Source organism: Rattus norvegicus, chromosome 18 (assembly GCF_036323735.1).
Source record: "Rattus norvegicus strain BN/NHsdMcwi chromosome 18, GRCr8, whole genome shotgun sequence".
Lineage (NCBI taxonomy): Eukaryota > Metazoa > Chordata > Mammalia > Rodentia > Muridae > Rattus > Rattus norvegicus.
In genome coordinates this window covers 3,968,559-3,986,755 of record NC_086036.1, presented here as the reverse complement: position 1 = coordinate 3,986,755, position 18,197 = coordinate 3,968,559, and the positions used below count along the sequence as shown (strand labels likewise).

The window sequence follows — 18,197 nt, the reverse complement described above, 5'->3', positions numbered from 1 at the left end:
TTTACTAATGGGTCTACAGAACACTTGAGTTGTCTTGTCAGGGCTGTTTCCTCATCCTTCAGTGGACTGAGGTCAGTTCCCATTGTTCCCATTGTTCAGTCTCCAGTTTGCCAGCACCTACCACAGGGCAAGCACACTTGGCTGCTCATTAGAGTTCATCAGTAAAAAGGGTGAGCCACTTCCCTTCCCCAGGTGTCATGCAATGTTCTCTTAGCATCTGTGGCAGCCTCAGCTATGATGTTTCCTCATTGTCATAGTGTGTGTGTTTCTTCTCTATTAGAATGGGAGAATGCCAAGGAAGAAACGTGTGTGTGTGTGTGTGTGTGTGTGTGTGTGTGTGTGTGTGTACACAAATATAGATAGATGGATGGATGGATGGATGGATGGATAGATAGATAGATAGGTAGATAGATAGGTAGATAGATAGATAGATAGATAGATAGATAGATAGATAGATAGATAGATAGATAGATACTAAAACTGACCATTTTGACCATTTTTAAGAGTATAATAGCATTCAGGACATATTCAGGACATTTAAGAAGTAAATTTTAGTTTATCGTAAACAACAACTATATAGCACATAATTAGGACAGTTGTCCCTCTCCATCAATAAGGGGACTAGTTTAGAAACCCTGGGAACATTAATTTTGCAGACACTTATATAAAATGGCACAGCAACTGATGTAACCTGTACATATACTCCTGTGGGCTCTAGAACATACGCTATTCATAATACCTCATTTAATGGGAATAAAATGTAGATACTTGGTGTGCTGCACTTCTCAGGACCCTTAGGATACAATATTTTTCTCACTTTGTTTAGTTTGCAACAGGGTCTCATGTAGGCCAGGCTGGAAGAGGTAGTTAAAATTAACAATATTGCTGGGCTAAGAATATTCAATAAAATGTCCACTGCTGATAACTAAGAATTCTCCAACTAGGGAGAATTCCAAGAACCATATTTTATATTCTATTACATTTATTTATGATAGAGAGCTCAGCCCAAGACCCATGTTTTAGATACTTTTATTTCAGCCCAGACAGTACTCATCTCTCCCTTAGACTGAGGAAGCATACACAGAAGGAGGGACTAAGAACTAAATCAGCTGTTGAAATGCCAGTCATGGCTGCCTAACCAATGAGTTCAGGATGAGGGGTGGGGTTGGGGTAGAGAGTTTAGGCTTTGTTTTGCTTCAGGCCTCATTTCTATATGGACCCCACCCGTCTGAGTTGGGGAGGCATCTGTGGCTGTGCCTTCCCAGGAAGAGAACAGGACACAGTTCTGTGAGGAACAACCACTGTTAGTTCTCATAGATATGGGAGAAAACATTGTAAACATGTATGTACTCATATGTACACACATGTGTGCCTATATCTTACACCATTGGGTAAGACTTCTCATCGGTGGCTCATGTCCATGATGAACAGGAGGTCTCATAGGCACCTCCATAGCACAGATGGGAGGGTGGTGGGTAGTGGAGCTTGTGGCTGTCTTTGTAGGACAAGCAAATACATAGTGGTGGCACAGTTACGTCACAAGTCTCAAGGCACCCCCAAAACCGTTTTGTTAGTAAAGCAAGGAAATGTCCTAACCACACTTACATCCTTGTTTCCAAGGTACATTACAAACATGTCCTCAGTGCCTCCATTCTCTCTTAAGTCTGGTCTTTGGAGGAACAAAGACAGAGACGTGTATCCCTTCAAGTCTTCTAGGTCATTTGGCAGACGGACTTCAACACCAGATTTACCATTGAACCTCATGGGAATTGCAACCTGCGAGGAAGGGTAAGATGGAAAAATGAGGTGTCAAAAAACTATGAGGAGTTCTGTAGCCAGACCTCTTAGCAACACAAGGACGGATGATGCCTCTTGGACCCAGGTTAGCTTTTGTGTTTTATATACATACGCAAATACATACATATATACATACATACATACACACATATATACATATACATGCATACACACATGTATATACACACATATATGTACACATATATATACACACATATATGCATATACATACATGCACACACATGTGCATGCATGGGTATATGCATGTGTATGTGTGTATGACAAGGTAAAGTTAACCCTGACTCATATGGAGTTTGTTTTGGAAGCCAGGCTGGCCTCAAACTCACAGAGATCCACTTGCCTCCCCTCCTGAGTGCTGGGATTAAAGGCTGCACCACCACACCCAGCTTGGACCCAAGTTGTAAGTTCTTGAAGTTGCCTGCAGAGCTATCTACTCTTAATGTGCACTGGCTAAAGGCCATGAAGAAGTCAGTTTAGCCTTCTGTGCAGCACGGCAGTGCTGACGATGATGACAATGGTGACGGTAACAATAATAGTAATTCCTACCACATAGGGATTTGTGCAGAGGAGTTAATGTTCACAGGCCACTTAGGACAGTGCTTGCATATGCTTAAGTATAATACATTAAGATATTATAAACAGTTTCTCCGAGACAGGATTTATGCAGTCCAGGCTGGCCTCAGGCTCGCCTGAGCTGCAGATGGGCTGGGGTTAACTTTAACCTCGTCACACACAGGCACATCTCAGAACGGTTTTGAATCTGTGACCCTCCTGCTATCACCTCTTTTTAACACATCACCCTTTAAAAACAGAAATGTTTGCCTTTGAGCGTGTTACACACTATGTCTGTATTCACTTCAGACATGCGGTCCCTAAGAATGCATGCATTGGGGCTGAGGAGATGGCTCAGTCAGTGAAGGGTTTGCCAAGCAAGCACAAGGAACCGAGTCTAGATCCCCAGCACAGGGGAGGAGCCCGGGTTGCTGGCCTGGCAGTCTAGGTGAACTAACAAGCTCTAACTTCAGGAAAGACCGTCTCAAAGCCTAAGGGGGAGAGCCACTGAGGAGCGCCTCTGGCCTTCACACACGTGCAAGCATATCACAGCCATTAAGGCTCTATGCAGCGCATCTTACATGGTTCATGATAGGTGCCCTGTCCTGTTCTCCCACCCTGATCTGTCACGAACATTAAAGTCACAGAAAAAGGAAACGAGGAAAAATGAAACAGAAATCTACCAACCACATGTGACTCAAAGCAGTAAGTTCCCAAACATTACGTCTTAACATCAGACTTAGATTTTATGAACTGTCTGCTAGAATCATGCAACAGCACAGGTCTGACCCAGTCCGGGCAGGTTCTGTCTAACCACAGGAAACAGATATCCGCCAGCAATCAGAACAACAGTCCTGGAATGACGCTCATGGTAACAAGCTCTATGTCGCGCTCTAAAGTATTTCCTGGGATCTCACACAGGTGATGGGGAAGCCAGGACCCTCACCTGCTTTATGAGCTCCTATCACAGCTCTCTTCCCCCTCCCTTTCCTATCTGCCCCCCCAGGAGACCCACCACATATCTGAGTCCCCTCCTGCCAAGCCTCTGCCCTCTGTCTCCTGATGAACTCATCTGTACTTTGTAAATTCAGAAGGTATTGTGTATATGGTAAGAGCTGGAGGCTAGCAGCCTGTGTTTGGCTCACACCCTGAAGAAGGAGACAAAACCAACAGCTTTGTCCCTGCAGCCCCTCCCCCACAGCCCCCTCCCCCACAGCCTCCCCTCCCCCACAGCCTCCCCTCCCCCACAGCCCCCCTCCCCCACAGCCTCCTACTTACCTATCAGTTATAATGGCTCTCTTTTCACATTTAGATATTTTATATGAATATATATGATCATACCTTTATTATAATTGGCTCTCTTTGCTGGACACTATATGGTATGTTGATCTGGGTGATGTGCACGAGTCCAGCTCATTAGAACATAGTACTGTAAACAGTTGGCTTTTTCGTAAAAACATTACGTAATGTATATTGCAACAAACATTCCTTGTGTAGTGTGTGTGTGTGTGTGTGTATGGGTGTGTATGGGTGTGGATGAGTGTGTATGTATGGATATGTGTATGGGTGTGTGTATGTATGGATGTGTGTGTGTGTGCATGCGTGTGCAGGTACACAAGCTTGAACATGAACAAAAGCCAGAGGAGAATGTCAGATGTCCCATTCTACAGATCTTGTCTTTTTCCCTTGAGAAAGGGTCCCTCTCTCAACCTGGAGCTAGGCTAGCAGTCACCAGCCTGTGATCCTCTTGTCTCTACCACTGACAGTGTTGGGGACACAGGCACGAAGATCCTGTGCCTTCCATCCTCAACAAAGATGGGCTCCAGTGCTTTCAAAATGAAATACTCTTTGGTATACAAAGGTGACCACAGAGCCTTCCCTCAACCTTGTGATTAGAGTTTGGAAAGTAAGGCTGAAGACAAACTCCTTCTTCCTGCCTATGTGAACTCAAAGCATGGAGACTGCTTCAGCTGCCTGATGTAGCACTAGTAAGGGGACAGGGGTCATGTACATTTTGAAAGGTGACAAAAGGTCATTATACTTCATGTTTAAAATCAGAATTCAGAGAAGACAGACCAGCAATTCTTGTATAAGTAAGACCCCTTCCTGTCTGAATAGCGTCCGGGGATGACCAGCAGCAGCTGTGGCGACATGGGAACACCCACCTTGTTCGCAGCATCTCTGGCCTGCTGAATGAGCTCTCGGATTCGGTCTACATTGTCAGAGATGTTTCCCAGGGGCAGCAACTGTTGATTGATGCTTTCAATCTTGACAAAAAGATCAGGCAACTTCTTGGTTAATTTCTTTACTGTTGGTGAAATGAGAGAATGGAAATTTTACACAGTACATTGAGAAAAGGTTAAAGACAGAATATTTGTTCTGTCAAGCCTAGAAACAATATGGACCACAGTCTTAGGCAAGACTGTCCTAAAGTTGTTATAGATTTCTGTAATGATGTATCAAATTCTTTTCCTTGGTTAATACGGGAAAATATATCTTTTCTTATCCTTTGATAGCTCCCACTCTACAGAAAGAGAGGGGGGAAGGAGGGAAGGAGGGAGGGAGGGAGGGAGGGAGGGAGGGAGGGAGGGAGAGAGAGAGAGAGAGAGAGAGAGAGAGAGAGAGAGAGAGAGAGAGAGCTGTAGGCCTGGGGCTGGGGAGATGGCTTAGTTGGTAAAGTATCTGCTATGGAAGCTTGAGGAGCTAAGTTCAGATCCCCAGACCCATGTAAGAAGCTTGCCCAGCAGTGTGTAAGATGCTAGCCAGCTAATTTGTATAATCTCTAGGTTTGAGCTCCAGCTTCAGTGAGAGACCCTGTCTCAGAAAATAAGTGGAGGGAGATGGAGACATGGCTCTGAGGTTGAATCACCTTTGTTCAAGGATGATCTGATTTTGAATCCTCAGAACTCATATCAAAACTGAAAGCAGTGAGCACCTGCCCATCAGAAGGTGGGAGCAGAGACAAGCGACTCCCCAGAAGTTCACAGGCCAGTTCGTGTGGCATACACAGCAGTAACGAGAAACCCAAAACAAAGTGGAAGGCAAGGACCAACATTCAGAGCTGTTCTAAGCATGCCTGTATGAGTGTCTGTGTGTGTATTATGCATGTGTGGATGTGTGGTCATACACACACATACATATACATGCACATACATTTTTAAAAAGAGACTGGAAGGACATAGTATATGATGGAACACATTTTTAATCCTATCACTCAGAAATCAGAGGCAGGTAGAGTCAAGGGGCAGCCTGATATATCTATATTTATATCTATATCTATATCCATATCTGTATCTATATCTTGTCAAGGGCAGTTGTGAATATGTGGGATATACACTGAGACCTTGCCCGAGGGAACAAAGAAAGAAAATTGAGGGAGGGATGGAGGGAGGAAAGGGGAGAGGGGGAGGGGAAGGGGGAGAGAGAGAAAGAAAGGTAGGTAGGTAGATAATTGAAGAATATATTTAACATGAACTTCTGGCCACTATATGCATGTACACACAAACACATGCATACACCTCTCTCCCTCTCTCTCTCTCTCTCTCTCTCTCTCTCTCTCTCTCTCTCTCACATACACACACACACACACTCTCTCACACATACAGACACACAGACACACAGACACAGAGACACACACACACAATGAGATATTCTCCCTGGTCTAACAGTACACCTGTGCTATATTACATGAAATTATATTTTCTAATATTCTAATTTGAGGTCAGAATTTACCAGAAAGGAACTGAAATGGATCAAATTCTTAGCAATGGAGAACACAGCGAAGACATCCTGACCTGAGGATGACTGATACCTGAGTTATTGGCGTCAATCAGAGCTTTGTTGAAGTCCTCATGCCGTGTGCTCCCGTAGCTGTCCTTAATCCTTCCCAAATCCGTCTGGATGGGGCTGAGCCCGTCCAGGACCTCGCTCGTTATCCCATTGGCTTTCCTGACCATGCTCTTCGCTCCACTCACCACACTGTCAATATCACCTGGTGCACACACAAGTAGGAAGGTGTCAGGAGCTGAGACGGTCTTCCCAAGAAACCATGACCAGGGTGACAATTACCTCTCTGGATCCCACGAAGGTCATTACGGACAGCAGTGACATTGGCATCTAGCAGGTCCTTCTGAACTGATACAGTCTTCAGGGTTTGCTGTAGGCTGTTGAGAGCTGGATTGATTTCTAAAATTGAGCAAAAAACTGAGTTCAGATGCCTGCCTGGCTGTGGCTTCCTGGGAGAGGCCATAAAAATTGAAGAGGCCGCATTTTCAAAGCCTGGGGCTTCCTGAGTTTCCGATGGCTTCCATCCTTGTGTCTTAAGGCCCACGACCTACAGTTCCATGTTAAGGCAATTTGATTCTTTTTTATTAGTATAAAAGATGAAACATTATCAAAGGTGAAACTGATGCTTAAAATGTTCTCATGACCCATGTTGGCAGTGACTCTTTCTTGGTACTTTTCGTTGCTAAGATTTTAGGACCTAAGACACCTTGAAGCAGTTGCTGTAGTGATCCGGAGTTAATGACCTCCATATGTGGCTTCCCACGGCCACGATCACAGTGTACTCCAAAGTCAGGCCAAGGAAGGCTATCGTTCTTAAGACTTCATCTGTGTAAGGCCCGATCGTGTTCATGCATGACGGATAGGGGCTCATTAGGACACTGGGTGAGTGCGCTACATCAGGAACACAAATCCTAGCTCAGAGGACGCCTTTCTTGACAGCGGAATTCAAAGCCCGCTCTTGCATCAGATCGCTCATGCGTGCCCACGGGTTGATTAAAACCCCCGAGGGTCCCAGCCATCTGCCCCTCTCATACCTTGCTGTAGCCTTTTCCGTGTCATCTTGGCCTCGTTTAACAGTTCCTCGCTGTCAGAACTCAGGGTTTTGGCTCTTCTCGGAAGATCTTCCTTTATCACTGTCTGGAAACAAAACACTTAGCAGCCTTAAGCAGGCACTAGAGTAAGACCTTAGCCCTAACCCTAATCTTTCATCTTTAAAGGACAAGATGCGAGAGGGATGAGTTGTACACCGTTGCCTAATGATGTGCTTAGGATTCTAGATACCTGCGGTCGGGGAGCTGGGCTGATCCCTGGCGACAGATGGCAAAGCCCATATAAAACCCCTGCAATCGTCTAGCTGCCTTGAGGCTTTCAAGCTTTGGAACGTGAAAATCTTCCCTCTTCCTAGGCCATATATAGGCTATTATATGGTGCGTCAAAGATCCCAAAGCCTCCATAGATGTGCCCCGATTTAAGACCAAAGCGCTAAGGGAAAATGGTGATCCAGTTGATTCCAAAAATCTTTCTCTTGGTAAATACCAGGTTTTAATTAAGGCATAAAAGTGCTTTTGCAGGATAAAGCATCTGTTTAATTTCAAGATTCAGTATATTTTCTATCTAGATGTATAAATAAATTTTAAATCACACCCCTGATATCAAATAGTCAATCAATGCGGAAGTGATTCACACCAAGTGCATACAACGAGCTCTGATTTCGAATAAATAGTATTTTAACGCTGTCCCACGCATGGGAGAGTCAGCAAATGCACTGTCTCCAGAGCCAGTCCAGTGAGCTGCCAGTGCAGCTCCAGGTACCCACCTGGAAGGCGGACTCTGAGGCACTGGCGGCCTTGCCGGCTGCATCCTCTGCTGCTCGGATGGCGTTGAGGATGCTCTCATAGGCAGTGGCAGCGTCCACAGCACAGCGCACCAGCTCATCCCCGCTGGTGTTTCTCTTTATCCTGGAAGATAACATAGAGTGGGTCAGGCCTTCCCACATCCTTTCTCTGCCTGGGGCTGCCACCCTCCCAGTGACTACTGCACGGCACATGCTGTGCAGTCCGTCTGAGGGACAGGCCTCACTGCAGGTCTGGTGTAGACTGGGCCTATGGGTTCTGGGTGGGGCTTTCTTTGGCTCCCGTCCAGCCCTCCTCCCTGCTCCAGGGTCCTAGCGCGCCCAGGGAACGGTTGATGACATCTGGACCTCTGCAGGCCGCCACTCACTCTTCCAGCTGCTTTGCCAGCTCCTGTAAAGACTGAGCGTGCTTCTCGGCCTCAGCCACCAGGGGTGCTTTGCCTCCGGATCTGGAGAGTTCCCGCACTTGGTCATTCAGTTCCTGTCTTGCTCCGTTTAAAGCAGCAGCTAAGCTTTCATACTCCTGTTTTTTTCCAAATAAACAAACATAACAGAAATTCAAGCAATGGTCATGTATGCCATTTTCTTAAACTCCTTCACAAATGATATTTCTAACGAGAAGTTATCTTTGCTAAGTTATTTCATCATATCAATGCTATTATGTCATCCCCCATCCCACCCCCCAGAGCTGAGGACTGAACCCAGGGCTTTGTGCTTGCTAGGCAAGGGCTCTACCACTGAACTAAATCCCCAACCCCTCATCGTATCAACACATCCTTAGTTACTTCAGCTAGTGGCACTGACAGCAGTCGGAGGTTTTTGCAACCATCTTTGCTGTCTTCCTTCTCACGGGCACCCTCTTTATTAGGTTTTATAGAGTGCAATCTCATCAGCAAGGTGAGGCTCTGCTAAAGGCCTCTTAGGATCCAGAAACAGACTCTACGAAAGGTTCTTTTGAAATGCCCATAAAGCTAAGAAGTCTGCCAAGCTTTCGTCAAGTCTTCAATGTCTTCCATTAAGAAAGGCATGTTGGTTTTCTTAAAATAGGATCTCAACGCTTTTTTTTGTGACCGCAAAGATGACTTGATCATTGCAGGAAATGAGCTAATGCAGATAGACTTAAGTAGCCCCCGCATTGGTTCTCTTCTCCAGAGAGCTGCAAAGGGGAGTATACTCAAAAAGAGACAGCTTAGCCAATTGCACAGTCCCTAACAATAGCATTCCACGGCTTTGGATGTTTCTAGAAAACCCAAGGTCTCTGCTACCTTCTGGCTCGTGTCCATCCGCTGCAGTAGACTGTTGGTTTGCAGCAGGGAAGCGTCTGCTGTGGCCAGGTGCTCGGTGAGGTCATTCTTCAGGGAATCCATTTCCTTCATTTGTCTCTGGAGAGAATAACAGAGCCCATGTGCACAACCGCCATGCACATTAGCAGAACACACAGACATCTTCACAGGACGATAGCAAATATGTCAGCATGAAAGTGGTTTCCTCAAGCTGACAGCAGCCTAGCCTGCTACAAACCATGGGGCTGGAGTCTCACTGCGTTTTGCTGTGTTATGCTGTGTTACTGTGGTATCCTCTGTCATGGTGGCTGGAGATCCCTCATACACCTGGCTAACTCACCAGTGAGTATGTTACTAGGATCTGACTTAGCGAACAGGACATAGGATTTTAACTAGATAAATGAAATAGGGCCACTGGCCTCTCTGCACACAGTCCCAGGGAGCACACAGGAGATACTTGAGTCAGGGATGGCACAGGTCACGTCAGCCCTGAGAGCTGGGTTTGTCACCCATTAAGGACACACAGATTTGCATTTACCAGCTCCCTCCTCTTTTGGAGCCAATCCGTGGAACTACTCCATTCTGGTCTGTCATCTGATAACCCTTCAGTTTTTTTGCTGTTGTTTTGATGTAGAAAATTTGCCATCAAAAATATAAACAATATGGCTGGAGGTTTGGCTTGATATTAAAACAGTCATCTAACAGGAGGACCTGGGTATGATTCCAAATGCCAGAAAGAAAATCTGTCTGCCTATCTGTCTGTCTGTCTATCTGCCTGCCTGCCTGCCTGTCTATCTGTCTGCCTGTCTGTGTGCTTGTCTGCCTGTCTACCTACCTCTCTGTCTGCCTGTCTGCCTGTCTGCCTGTCTTTCTGTCTGCCTGTCTTTCTGTCTGCCTGTCTTTCTGTCTGCCTGTCTGTCTGTCTGCTTGTCTGCCTGCCTGCCTATCTGTCTGCCTGCCTGCCTGTCTATCTGTCTGCCTGTCTGTCTGTCTGCCTGTCTACCTATCTCTCTGTCTGTTTGTCTGTCTGTCTACCTGCCTGTCTGCCTGCCTGCCTGTCTGCTTGTCTGTCTGTCTGTCGGTCTGCCTGCCTGTCTGTCTGTCTATCTGTCTGCCTGTCTGTCTGTCTGTCTGCTTGTCTGTCTGCCTGCCTGCCTGTCTGTCTGCTTGTCTGTCTGCCTGCCTGCCTGCCTGTCTGTCATGTGCATGTCAGTATATGTGTATTGAAATGTTAAGCTCTACCTACATTCAGCCATCACAATGGCAGGTGACCTGGGCTTTAGCCTCTTCCATATAAACAGGTAGATAATTGCTTCAAACGCCTATGTTGGTGACTACTATAATATCTGACACAAAATGTTACTGAAAATTTAGGAAACACACATTGGGTTAACTCTGACATAATCAATGTCTCATCTACTCAGCAAAATTTATTCTTCAGTTACTCTCCAGCCATGGGCAGGCTGTGGCAGTCTGTGAGGCTCTGTCTGTGGTCTGAGGACCTTCTGGTAACAGTGAAGCGAAATGACTCCAGTCCTGCATTTAATGCCTGGGGGTCTGAGGTAGAATAACTCACCAGGTTCTGGGTCATTCTCCTGGTTCCCTTCATCCCCACCGTTAACAAAAGCAGGAGGCTCCTGCCGGTGGCTCACCTGGATGGCTCCTAGGACCCCCTCATTTTCGTGGTTGAGGCCTGTAGCCTGCTTTCCCTGGGCTGCCGCCTCCTGAAGCACGGAACGCAGGTCCTGAAGTTTGGCTTCATAATCATTTAATGAATCCCGAATATTCTTTAGCAGTCCATTGTTCTCCACCTGGTGGGATTCCAGCCAGGTCCTGATTCGGTTCAGTACTGCAACACATCATTTATGGTGTTTTCCTAAGAGATGAGTTTAGTGAAGCTAGGGGCCCAGAACTAGAGAAAGAGAGCTACATTCTTGCTCAGTCCATGACGCTTCCCCCTTGGAAGGAACAAGAAGGGAGAGTACTACCTGTGTAGATCTGTCACGTGTACTCATGAACTGCCTTGTTTGGCTATAAGTACCGGAGAGCAGTAGCCGGGTTGTCTTGTTGAAGACAAGACTGTAATCCTACCGTGGGGAAGGCCGAGGCTGGAAGAATCAGACCAGCCTGGGCTAAAGAGTGAGACTTCGCCTCAGGGAAAAAAGAGGTGGGAAGGGGAGTAGTAGCACAAATATTTGAATTTTAGAATTTTTTTTGGGTGTTTACACCGTGATAAGATTTCACGCCTCTTGGAAACCTGGGAGAAAAGACGTGGCTGCAGGGGCAGAAGGGGAAGCCCCATTCCTGGTGCGCAGCCTCTAACATCAGGGTTTGCTGATGTGAGACTTTCCTCCTGCTGCCCGGCACTCTAGACCACACTTAGAGTTTGGTACTTCAAGTTAATTAGAGTGGAGGTGGGAAACCGGGCCTGGTCTTACAGAGCTGGGCTTCCATTTTCTGGGCCTCTGCTTCTTGGAGGTGCTTTTTAAAGTCTCGGCCTCGCAGCTCCCGCAACATGCGCTGAGCTTCCGCCAGCTCCCTGGACCAGTCGCCCACCGGCAAGTCCATTCCTTCTCCACCTGGCCGAGCGATCTGCTTCAGGAGAACTGGAAAACATCACGTAGCTTATTAAACGGAGGGCTCTGGAAGCTTTGTGGAGGAGCCTGTCATCTTTAAGTATCACTGTGGGATCTTCTTTCTTAAGGCTGAGCTCTCAAAAGTATATAACAAAGGTTATGCAATAAAAGTTTTAATTGGACTGGGTAACTTTTCTTACTGTGCACATTCTGAATGATGTTTTTAATCTTCATGTCCAACTCTTTGGCGTTTTGGATTGTCTGATCGATGTTGTTATATAATGTTTGTGCTTTTCTGGAATTGACCTGCGCCTACATGAAAAATAAACTCATTACCAGTGACTTAGATTAAAAGGGAAAATGAAACTGAAAATATCCTCAAAGGAAGAAAATGCTAAGGTAATTGACTTAGTTCATCACCTTTTCTTGCAAAGTTTCGAATTCCTGGTTCAAATGACTGAGTTCTTTTTCCAGGCCGTCCATTTTGGACCCGTGACTGGAGATGGCGGAACGGAAGCCAAGCAGCTGGTTCTGAAAGCAGACACAGAGCTAAACCTCCCTTCCGAGCGGGCGCCGCCCAGCTAGCTGAGTTCCCACTCAACAAAACCAAAGCTGGACTTACGAGGGTGGGGTGCAAACATGGTATTCTTTGAGAGAAGACAACTCTACTTTCTGATGTAAATTAAGGCACAGTCCTGAAATAAAGTAGGCCCTCTTGCCACTGCCACAATCAACTTAATAATTACCTAAGACAATCATTGGAAAAGTAAAAAGCTTCAGTTGGCCACAGCTTTAGAGGTTTCAGACCTGACCAGTTGGCCCCTGAGGGATCAGCATTTCATGGTAGAAGCATATTATGAGCCAGGGGATGGAACCAAGGAAGAGGAGGGGCTCGGGTACCACAACCCCCCCCCCAACCCTCACACACCCCAGAGAGCACGTACCCAACCCTAAGTCATCTACCTTTACCTCTTGCCTTTCCTCCCATCCACCAAAAGCTACACTCTGGGGAAGAGGCCTCCGAGCCCTGGACACTGGGGATGGGGCATTGAAGACCCAGACTAGAGCAAACCCACAAGAGTTTTTTTTTCATGTGAATTAACATCCTTGCCTTGTAACAGAAAATATTGCTACTTACCCAGTATATCTAGTTCCAGATTATAAACTATACTCACTTTAAAACACCCGTAGTTACCTTGCTATGAAAAGCAGTACTTATAGCTAACTCTTCAGAAAACAACAACAAAAAGCCAAACGAAACCCTTAAATTCAAAGACTCCGGTCCCAGCTGTAGAGAAATTCTGAGTTGATATAGCTGGATGCCCTCAAATTCAAATGAGAGGCTGGGTTCTTACGGAAATGGGATGGCATTTCCTGAGGCTGCGCCGTGCACCAGATCAGAACAAACAAACAAACAAACAAACAAACAAACAAACGTTCTCTTGCCCTCATTTGTATGTCAGAGACAACGTGGAGCAAACCAGACCCCAGGTCTGTCTGTGTCTTAGCAGGTGAATCTGTTCTAATCTGCAGGATCCGCACATACTCATAAGTACTCAAAGACGTCAGCTCATTTTTACTGAGCTGCCGCAGAGTCTGGACAACTTGGCAATGAGATGGGTGACCATAACTTTATGAGGGGAAAGCTGGGGTATCACCGGTAGCAGTGGGTGAGAGGACGGTGGGCAAAGAGTGGCCTTTAGACTTGGAGTCGACTTGAATTCTTCTAGAGCCACGACATCCTAGGGATGTGGTTTTAGGCAGATGCTCTTACTTAGCTCCTGAGCTTTGCCAGATGAAACAGTTCTCACAGACATAGCTTGAGATTCAGTGAGATGCTAATGACAGAAGCCAGTGCACGCATCTGTGTGGAGAAGTTCAGAGCAGTGTAGCACCACATAATTAAAGCAATTAACTCATGAAGCTTCCTTTTCTCTTATAGCACAAAGGTTTTTCCTTCATCTTCTCTATATTAAACCTATAAAGCATGGCATTGACTCCCTTAAGGGATGAAAAGGAGTCATTCTTCTAGAATGACCTTTAACTCTCTCTACTCAAACAGAGCCACTGAAATTGGCTCATTCCAGATATACACTCCTGAAGCTTTACCCAAAGCCCCTTTCACAATGCCTTGGTTTTACTTCATCTACTCAAGTCTTGTACTTGAGTAAGCAGAGCTTTTCATGCCCATGGCTTTCCAACTGGGTCTTTTCATCTCTCTTCTTACTCGATTTCCAGTAAGGTTCTCCTCATCTCATTTCTTTAATTCCAATGGATGCTACTCTCGTAAGAAGCATTCTGACTGTCCTGTCATCTTCACTTCTCTAATGTGCATTTGACCTATTGCCTTCTGACTGATGTGGTTGCTGAACACTGCAGGCTCACACAGTCACTGGGAGTTCCTTTCCCGCCCCTCCACCCTTCGTCATCTCCAGTGACCTCATAACTATTACAGCCCCTACTAGAAACCCTGTTCCCTGGGTCTATGGCTCAGGACTCACCGTACACTGTGACAGTGTTGAGGGTGTCATTGTTCAGCACCAGTGGGTTTTCTATGGCCTGCCTCTTTTCTCCTGTGGCCAACAGTGAACACTGAGCAGTTTCTGGGCTGTGCTCAGCCTTCATGAATGGGAAGAATAACCCTCAGTGTTGTAGAGAGCTTGACTTAGACCCTGTGGCCCCAGCACTTGTCAGAATACTCATCTAACCCCCTTATTTCTAAGGAGAATGCTAACCCAGATGGACTATATTCCAGCTCTGGAACAAACCTCAACAATTGTCCAAAGGCATTAAATTCTTACATAGTTTGCTTCTGACCACAAAAAGATTAAATTATGCATCAACACTAGAAGTCATCAAAAAAATCTCTGATCTGGAAATTAAGCAATATATTTCTAAATTACTCACAGGTTATTCATATGTCACAGGAAAATAGGAAAATGTTTTGAACTGAATGAGAATGAAAACACGATACCATAAAGTCTGTGGGAAACTGCAGAAGTAGTATTTAAGGGACTCATTTCTTTACAATATTAAATGCTTATGTTAGTAACATAGTAACTTGTAACTTGGTAAAGTCTTAACCATAAGACACTAGATAATGAACAGCAAATTATTTTACAGAATGTAGAAAGGAAAACAAGAATATATGAGCAAGAGTACAGATGTTCATTTATTAGAATAAGAGTAGTAGGTCCACCACTGAGGCATCCCAGTCTGGTTCTTGACTAGATTTAGCAAAGCAGCTATGGCCATCGCTAAGATATTTGTGCTACTATTGTACCCATGGACCCATCTTACTATGCTGGTCATACTGTAGTTTACAAGGGTCACAGCTGGGTAAGATAGTTAATGACATTTCTCCACAGTAGCCTGCAGAGAACCTTCCAGTGCTATAAGAGCTACTTAGCAAGGAGGAACTGGTCAGCACCAACTTGATTTCTCCATGACCTGAACAAAATTTGTATCTCTTAACAGAAACAGCTCTTAGACCTCATCAGAGAAGCTTCTTTTGCAATGGTTGGTAGTTAATGTAGAAACTCACAACTGATCACAGTGCTGAGAATAAGTGTCAGTTGAATATTTGGCACAAATGGGATGCCTATATCACCGTGCTCCCCCAAGTCAGGAACCACTGTGGAAAACAGGGATGGAAGTCTGTAAGAGTCAGTCAGGAAAGATCAGACTGAAACTCTCTTTAGGATATGTAGGACCACCACACTCCTGCATATCTTGCTATCTGCAGCACAAGATCAAGACAAGATCAAGCCAGCCAACACTTCAGCATAGAGTGGGGGGGAGTTCATGAGTCCCGAACCACAAGTGAGGAGATGTTGACAGTTGATGGCTTCCAGACCAGGGAAAGTCAATTTTATTTGAGGATGTGGCTCCGAGTAAGTCCACCATGCTCAAGTGGTGGCCACACACTCAGGAGTAGTACACACTGGAGTAAACTGATTGGTTGTTTTTAACAAAAAAAGGGACATAGTTATGAGAGATGGGAAGGTGTACATGGATCTTGAAGGAATTAAGAGGATCAATATGATCCAAATTCACCCTAGGAAATTCTCAGACAGTTAATAAAATATCAAAATAGTAGTAGTAAATGTTTCTGCCTTGACTGATAAAACAGTACATCAGAAATTTTGAAAACCAAAAAAAAATTGATGAGCTAGAAAAAAATCCAATGAAGTTGACAGTTGAGAGAAAGACGTAGGTAAAAAATACCAACTGTGAGGATGGGGGTTAGGCATTGCAGATTTAACAGATCTTAAAGGTAGAGGAGATGACTTCTGAGTGATTGAAGTGAATACATTTGGTCATTTTGGTGAAATGGACCCATTATTTGAAAGGCATCCACAGGCAACTCTTACTCATGAAGAAGTAAATGAAGTCCAGAGTCTAATGCTATTTGTAAAAATTCAGTATACTGATCATTAGAAGACAAACCATCTAAGGACCACATAGCCTTACATACTTTCCTAGAAAGTTCCAGCAACTGTTTTAAGAGGAATTATACTAGTTTTGAACAAGGCTGTGTTTGAGTCTCCTGAATGTGAGTCACAGAACTGAACACTATGAGAAAAGGAATCCCAGGAGCGTTCAGTGAGCAGTGAGCTCCCACTTACGAATGTTAGCCTATGTGTCAGCGAGTGCTTCTCACCAGTGAAAACCAACTCTTCATTTGTATCAGGGGGAGAAAGGAAAACCTTAAGCTTTAAGTGGAGGAATCTGTACCCTGATTCCTGGTTAAGGAACATTCATTTGTGGAGTCCAAAGATTTTGAGAAAAAAATGTATTTGTACTGAACCTGAAGTAATGTTTTTCATCATTATTTCTTAATGCAGTAGAATAGTTATTTGGATGGAATTTATACTTATCAATTATTATAAGTAATCTAGAGATGATTTAAAGTTTACAAGCTAGGTCTTGAGAAAATCCTAGACCATTTTGTATTAGGGACGTGAGCATCTATAGGTTTGGGAATCCACAGAGGGTCTCAGAACTGATGGCCCAATGGAGAGCAAGGCACAACCATCCTTGCTGAGCAATGGTCTGGATCCCCACTAAAGGCTTACCCTCAGGTCCTTGGCCTGCATCTCCACATGCCGGATCTGTTCCAGAGCACCAGTGCTCACACTCAGCCCCTGCAGTCTTGACTTCACCAGGCGGAGTTCCTCACCCATGGAGACCAAGTCATTTAAGAGAGTCATCACACAGCTGTCACAGTCTGCAGGGGCCAGGGTAAAAGGCAAATATGCTGTAGGCTAGAGCCCAGAGAAGGCACAGAGAACACTGTTCCTGTATTGCGTGTGAGCATTTTATGAGGGACTCTTAGCAGTTTGCTGCTTATTTTGTGTGTTGGGAAAACAATAGTATTTACCCTTTGTTTATGGAGTGTCTGCTAGTGATTACTATTGATTGATTGTTCTTGAGACTGGGTCTCACTAAGTGCCCAATCTATATCAAATTAGTGGTCCTCATGTCTCGGCATCTCAAGAGATGCGCTTATAGACATGTGCTATTTCACACAGATGACTAAATATTGTGTTAAGTGATGGATGTGACATCTTCGGAAAGTCCCCATAAGTTGTATAAGGTGGGTGTTGTGTGTCTGTCCTCCATACAAAACTGAGTCTGGGAGCAATAAGGAGGTCTGTTGATGGTAGACAGCTAGGAGCTGACAGGGCAGGATTTGAGCCAAGATTGTCCCTCTCTGTGTTGGGAATTGGTTCTAATGCTTTGTCTTACTTTTGGCTCCCAAAAGCCTTGCTTCCAGACCTAAGGGTCCCTCCCCCCAGCTGGTTTCAATTTATAATAAATAATTTCTGTACAGCCAATGGCTGGGCAGGGAGACAGGGCAGGACTTTTAGATTGCTCAGGCAAGGGACTGGGTGAAAGGGGGAGACAGAATCACCATGATAGGGAAGCAGAAAGATTAAATTTAAAGGGGCCACTTACCTGCTCTGGGAGAGCAGAGATGAAACAGCAATTTTTAAAGACATTAACTCAGGAGTACTGGAGGGGAATGTTTGGTAACCATGAGGAGTTTTAGAAGTGCCCAACCATTGAGCTAATCAAGGCATATCAAAGGCAATTATCTGACGTGTGTGTGTGTGTGTGTGTGTGTGTGTGTGTGTGTGTGTGTGTGTGTGTGTTTCATTTGATAATCCAGAGAGCTTTTGGGTGGGTGCAGCATGTGTACAACCCAGTGGAGAAGGCTGGGGGTGGGGTTTAGGCTTACCATCACATTCTTCTGCAGGGCTGCCATCTTTGGGTTCTTGGCTTACACAGTCTAAAATCAAGGGACAAAAAGGAAACATTTATTAA

General features: G+C 45.2%; 1 protein-coding gene and 1 long non-coding RNA gene across 9 annotated transcripts in view; one reads left to right on the top strand and one right to left on the bottom strand.

Moving 5' to 3' along the window:
* Lama3 (laminin subunit alpha 3) overlaps positions 1-18,197 on the bottom strand; it is a 235,124-nt gene that overhangs the window by 46,266 nt on the left and 170,661 nt on the right. For 6 of the 7 annotated variants that reach the window (NM_001393748.1, XM_039096924.2, XM_039096925.2 and 3 more), the window contains 14 exons: positions 18,112-18,162; positions 16,946-17,097; positions 12,288-12,398; positions 12,068-12,179; positions 11,730-11,897; positions 10,944-11,140; positions 9,274-9,390; positions 8,377-8,531; positions 7,973-8,114; positions 7,191-7,293; positions 6,439-6,555; positions 6,182-6,361; positions 4,536-4,678; positions 1,606-1,776 (listed from right to left, as the gene is read on the bottom strand). In NM_001393748.1, coding sequence (NP_001380677.1) covers positions 1,606-1,776; positions 4,536-4,678; positions 6,182-6,361; positions 6,439-6,555; positions 7,191-7,293; positions 7,973-8,114; positions 8,377-8,531; positions 9,274-9,390; positions 10,944-11,140; positions 11,730-11,897; positions 12,068-12,179; positions 12,288-12,398; positions 16,946-17,097; positions 18,112-18,162 — 1,919 coding nt within the window. Of the gene's footprint in view, positions 1-1,605; positions 1,777-4,535; positions 4,679-6,181; positions 6,362-6,438; positions 6,556-7,190; positions 7,294-7,972; positions 8,115-8,376; positions 8,532-9,273; positions 9,391-10,943; positions 11,141-11,729; positions 11,898-12,067; positions 12,180-12,287; positions 12,399-16,945; positions 17,098-18,111; positions 18,163-18,197 lie in introns of those variants that run through there. The other variant, XR_005496046.2, reaches the window with a different exon arrangement.
* The window catches only part of LOC120098331 (uncharacterized), a 77,138-nt gene that overhangs the window by 56,761 nt on the left and 2,180 nt on the right, over positions 1-18,197 (top strand). The gene's annotated exons all lie outside the window — the stretch shown is intronic.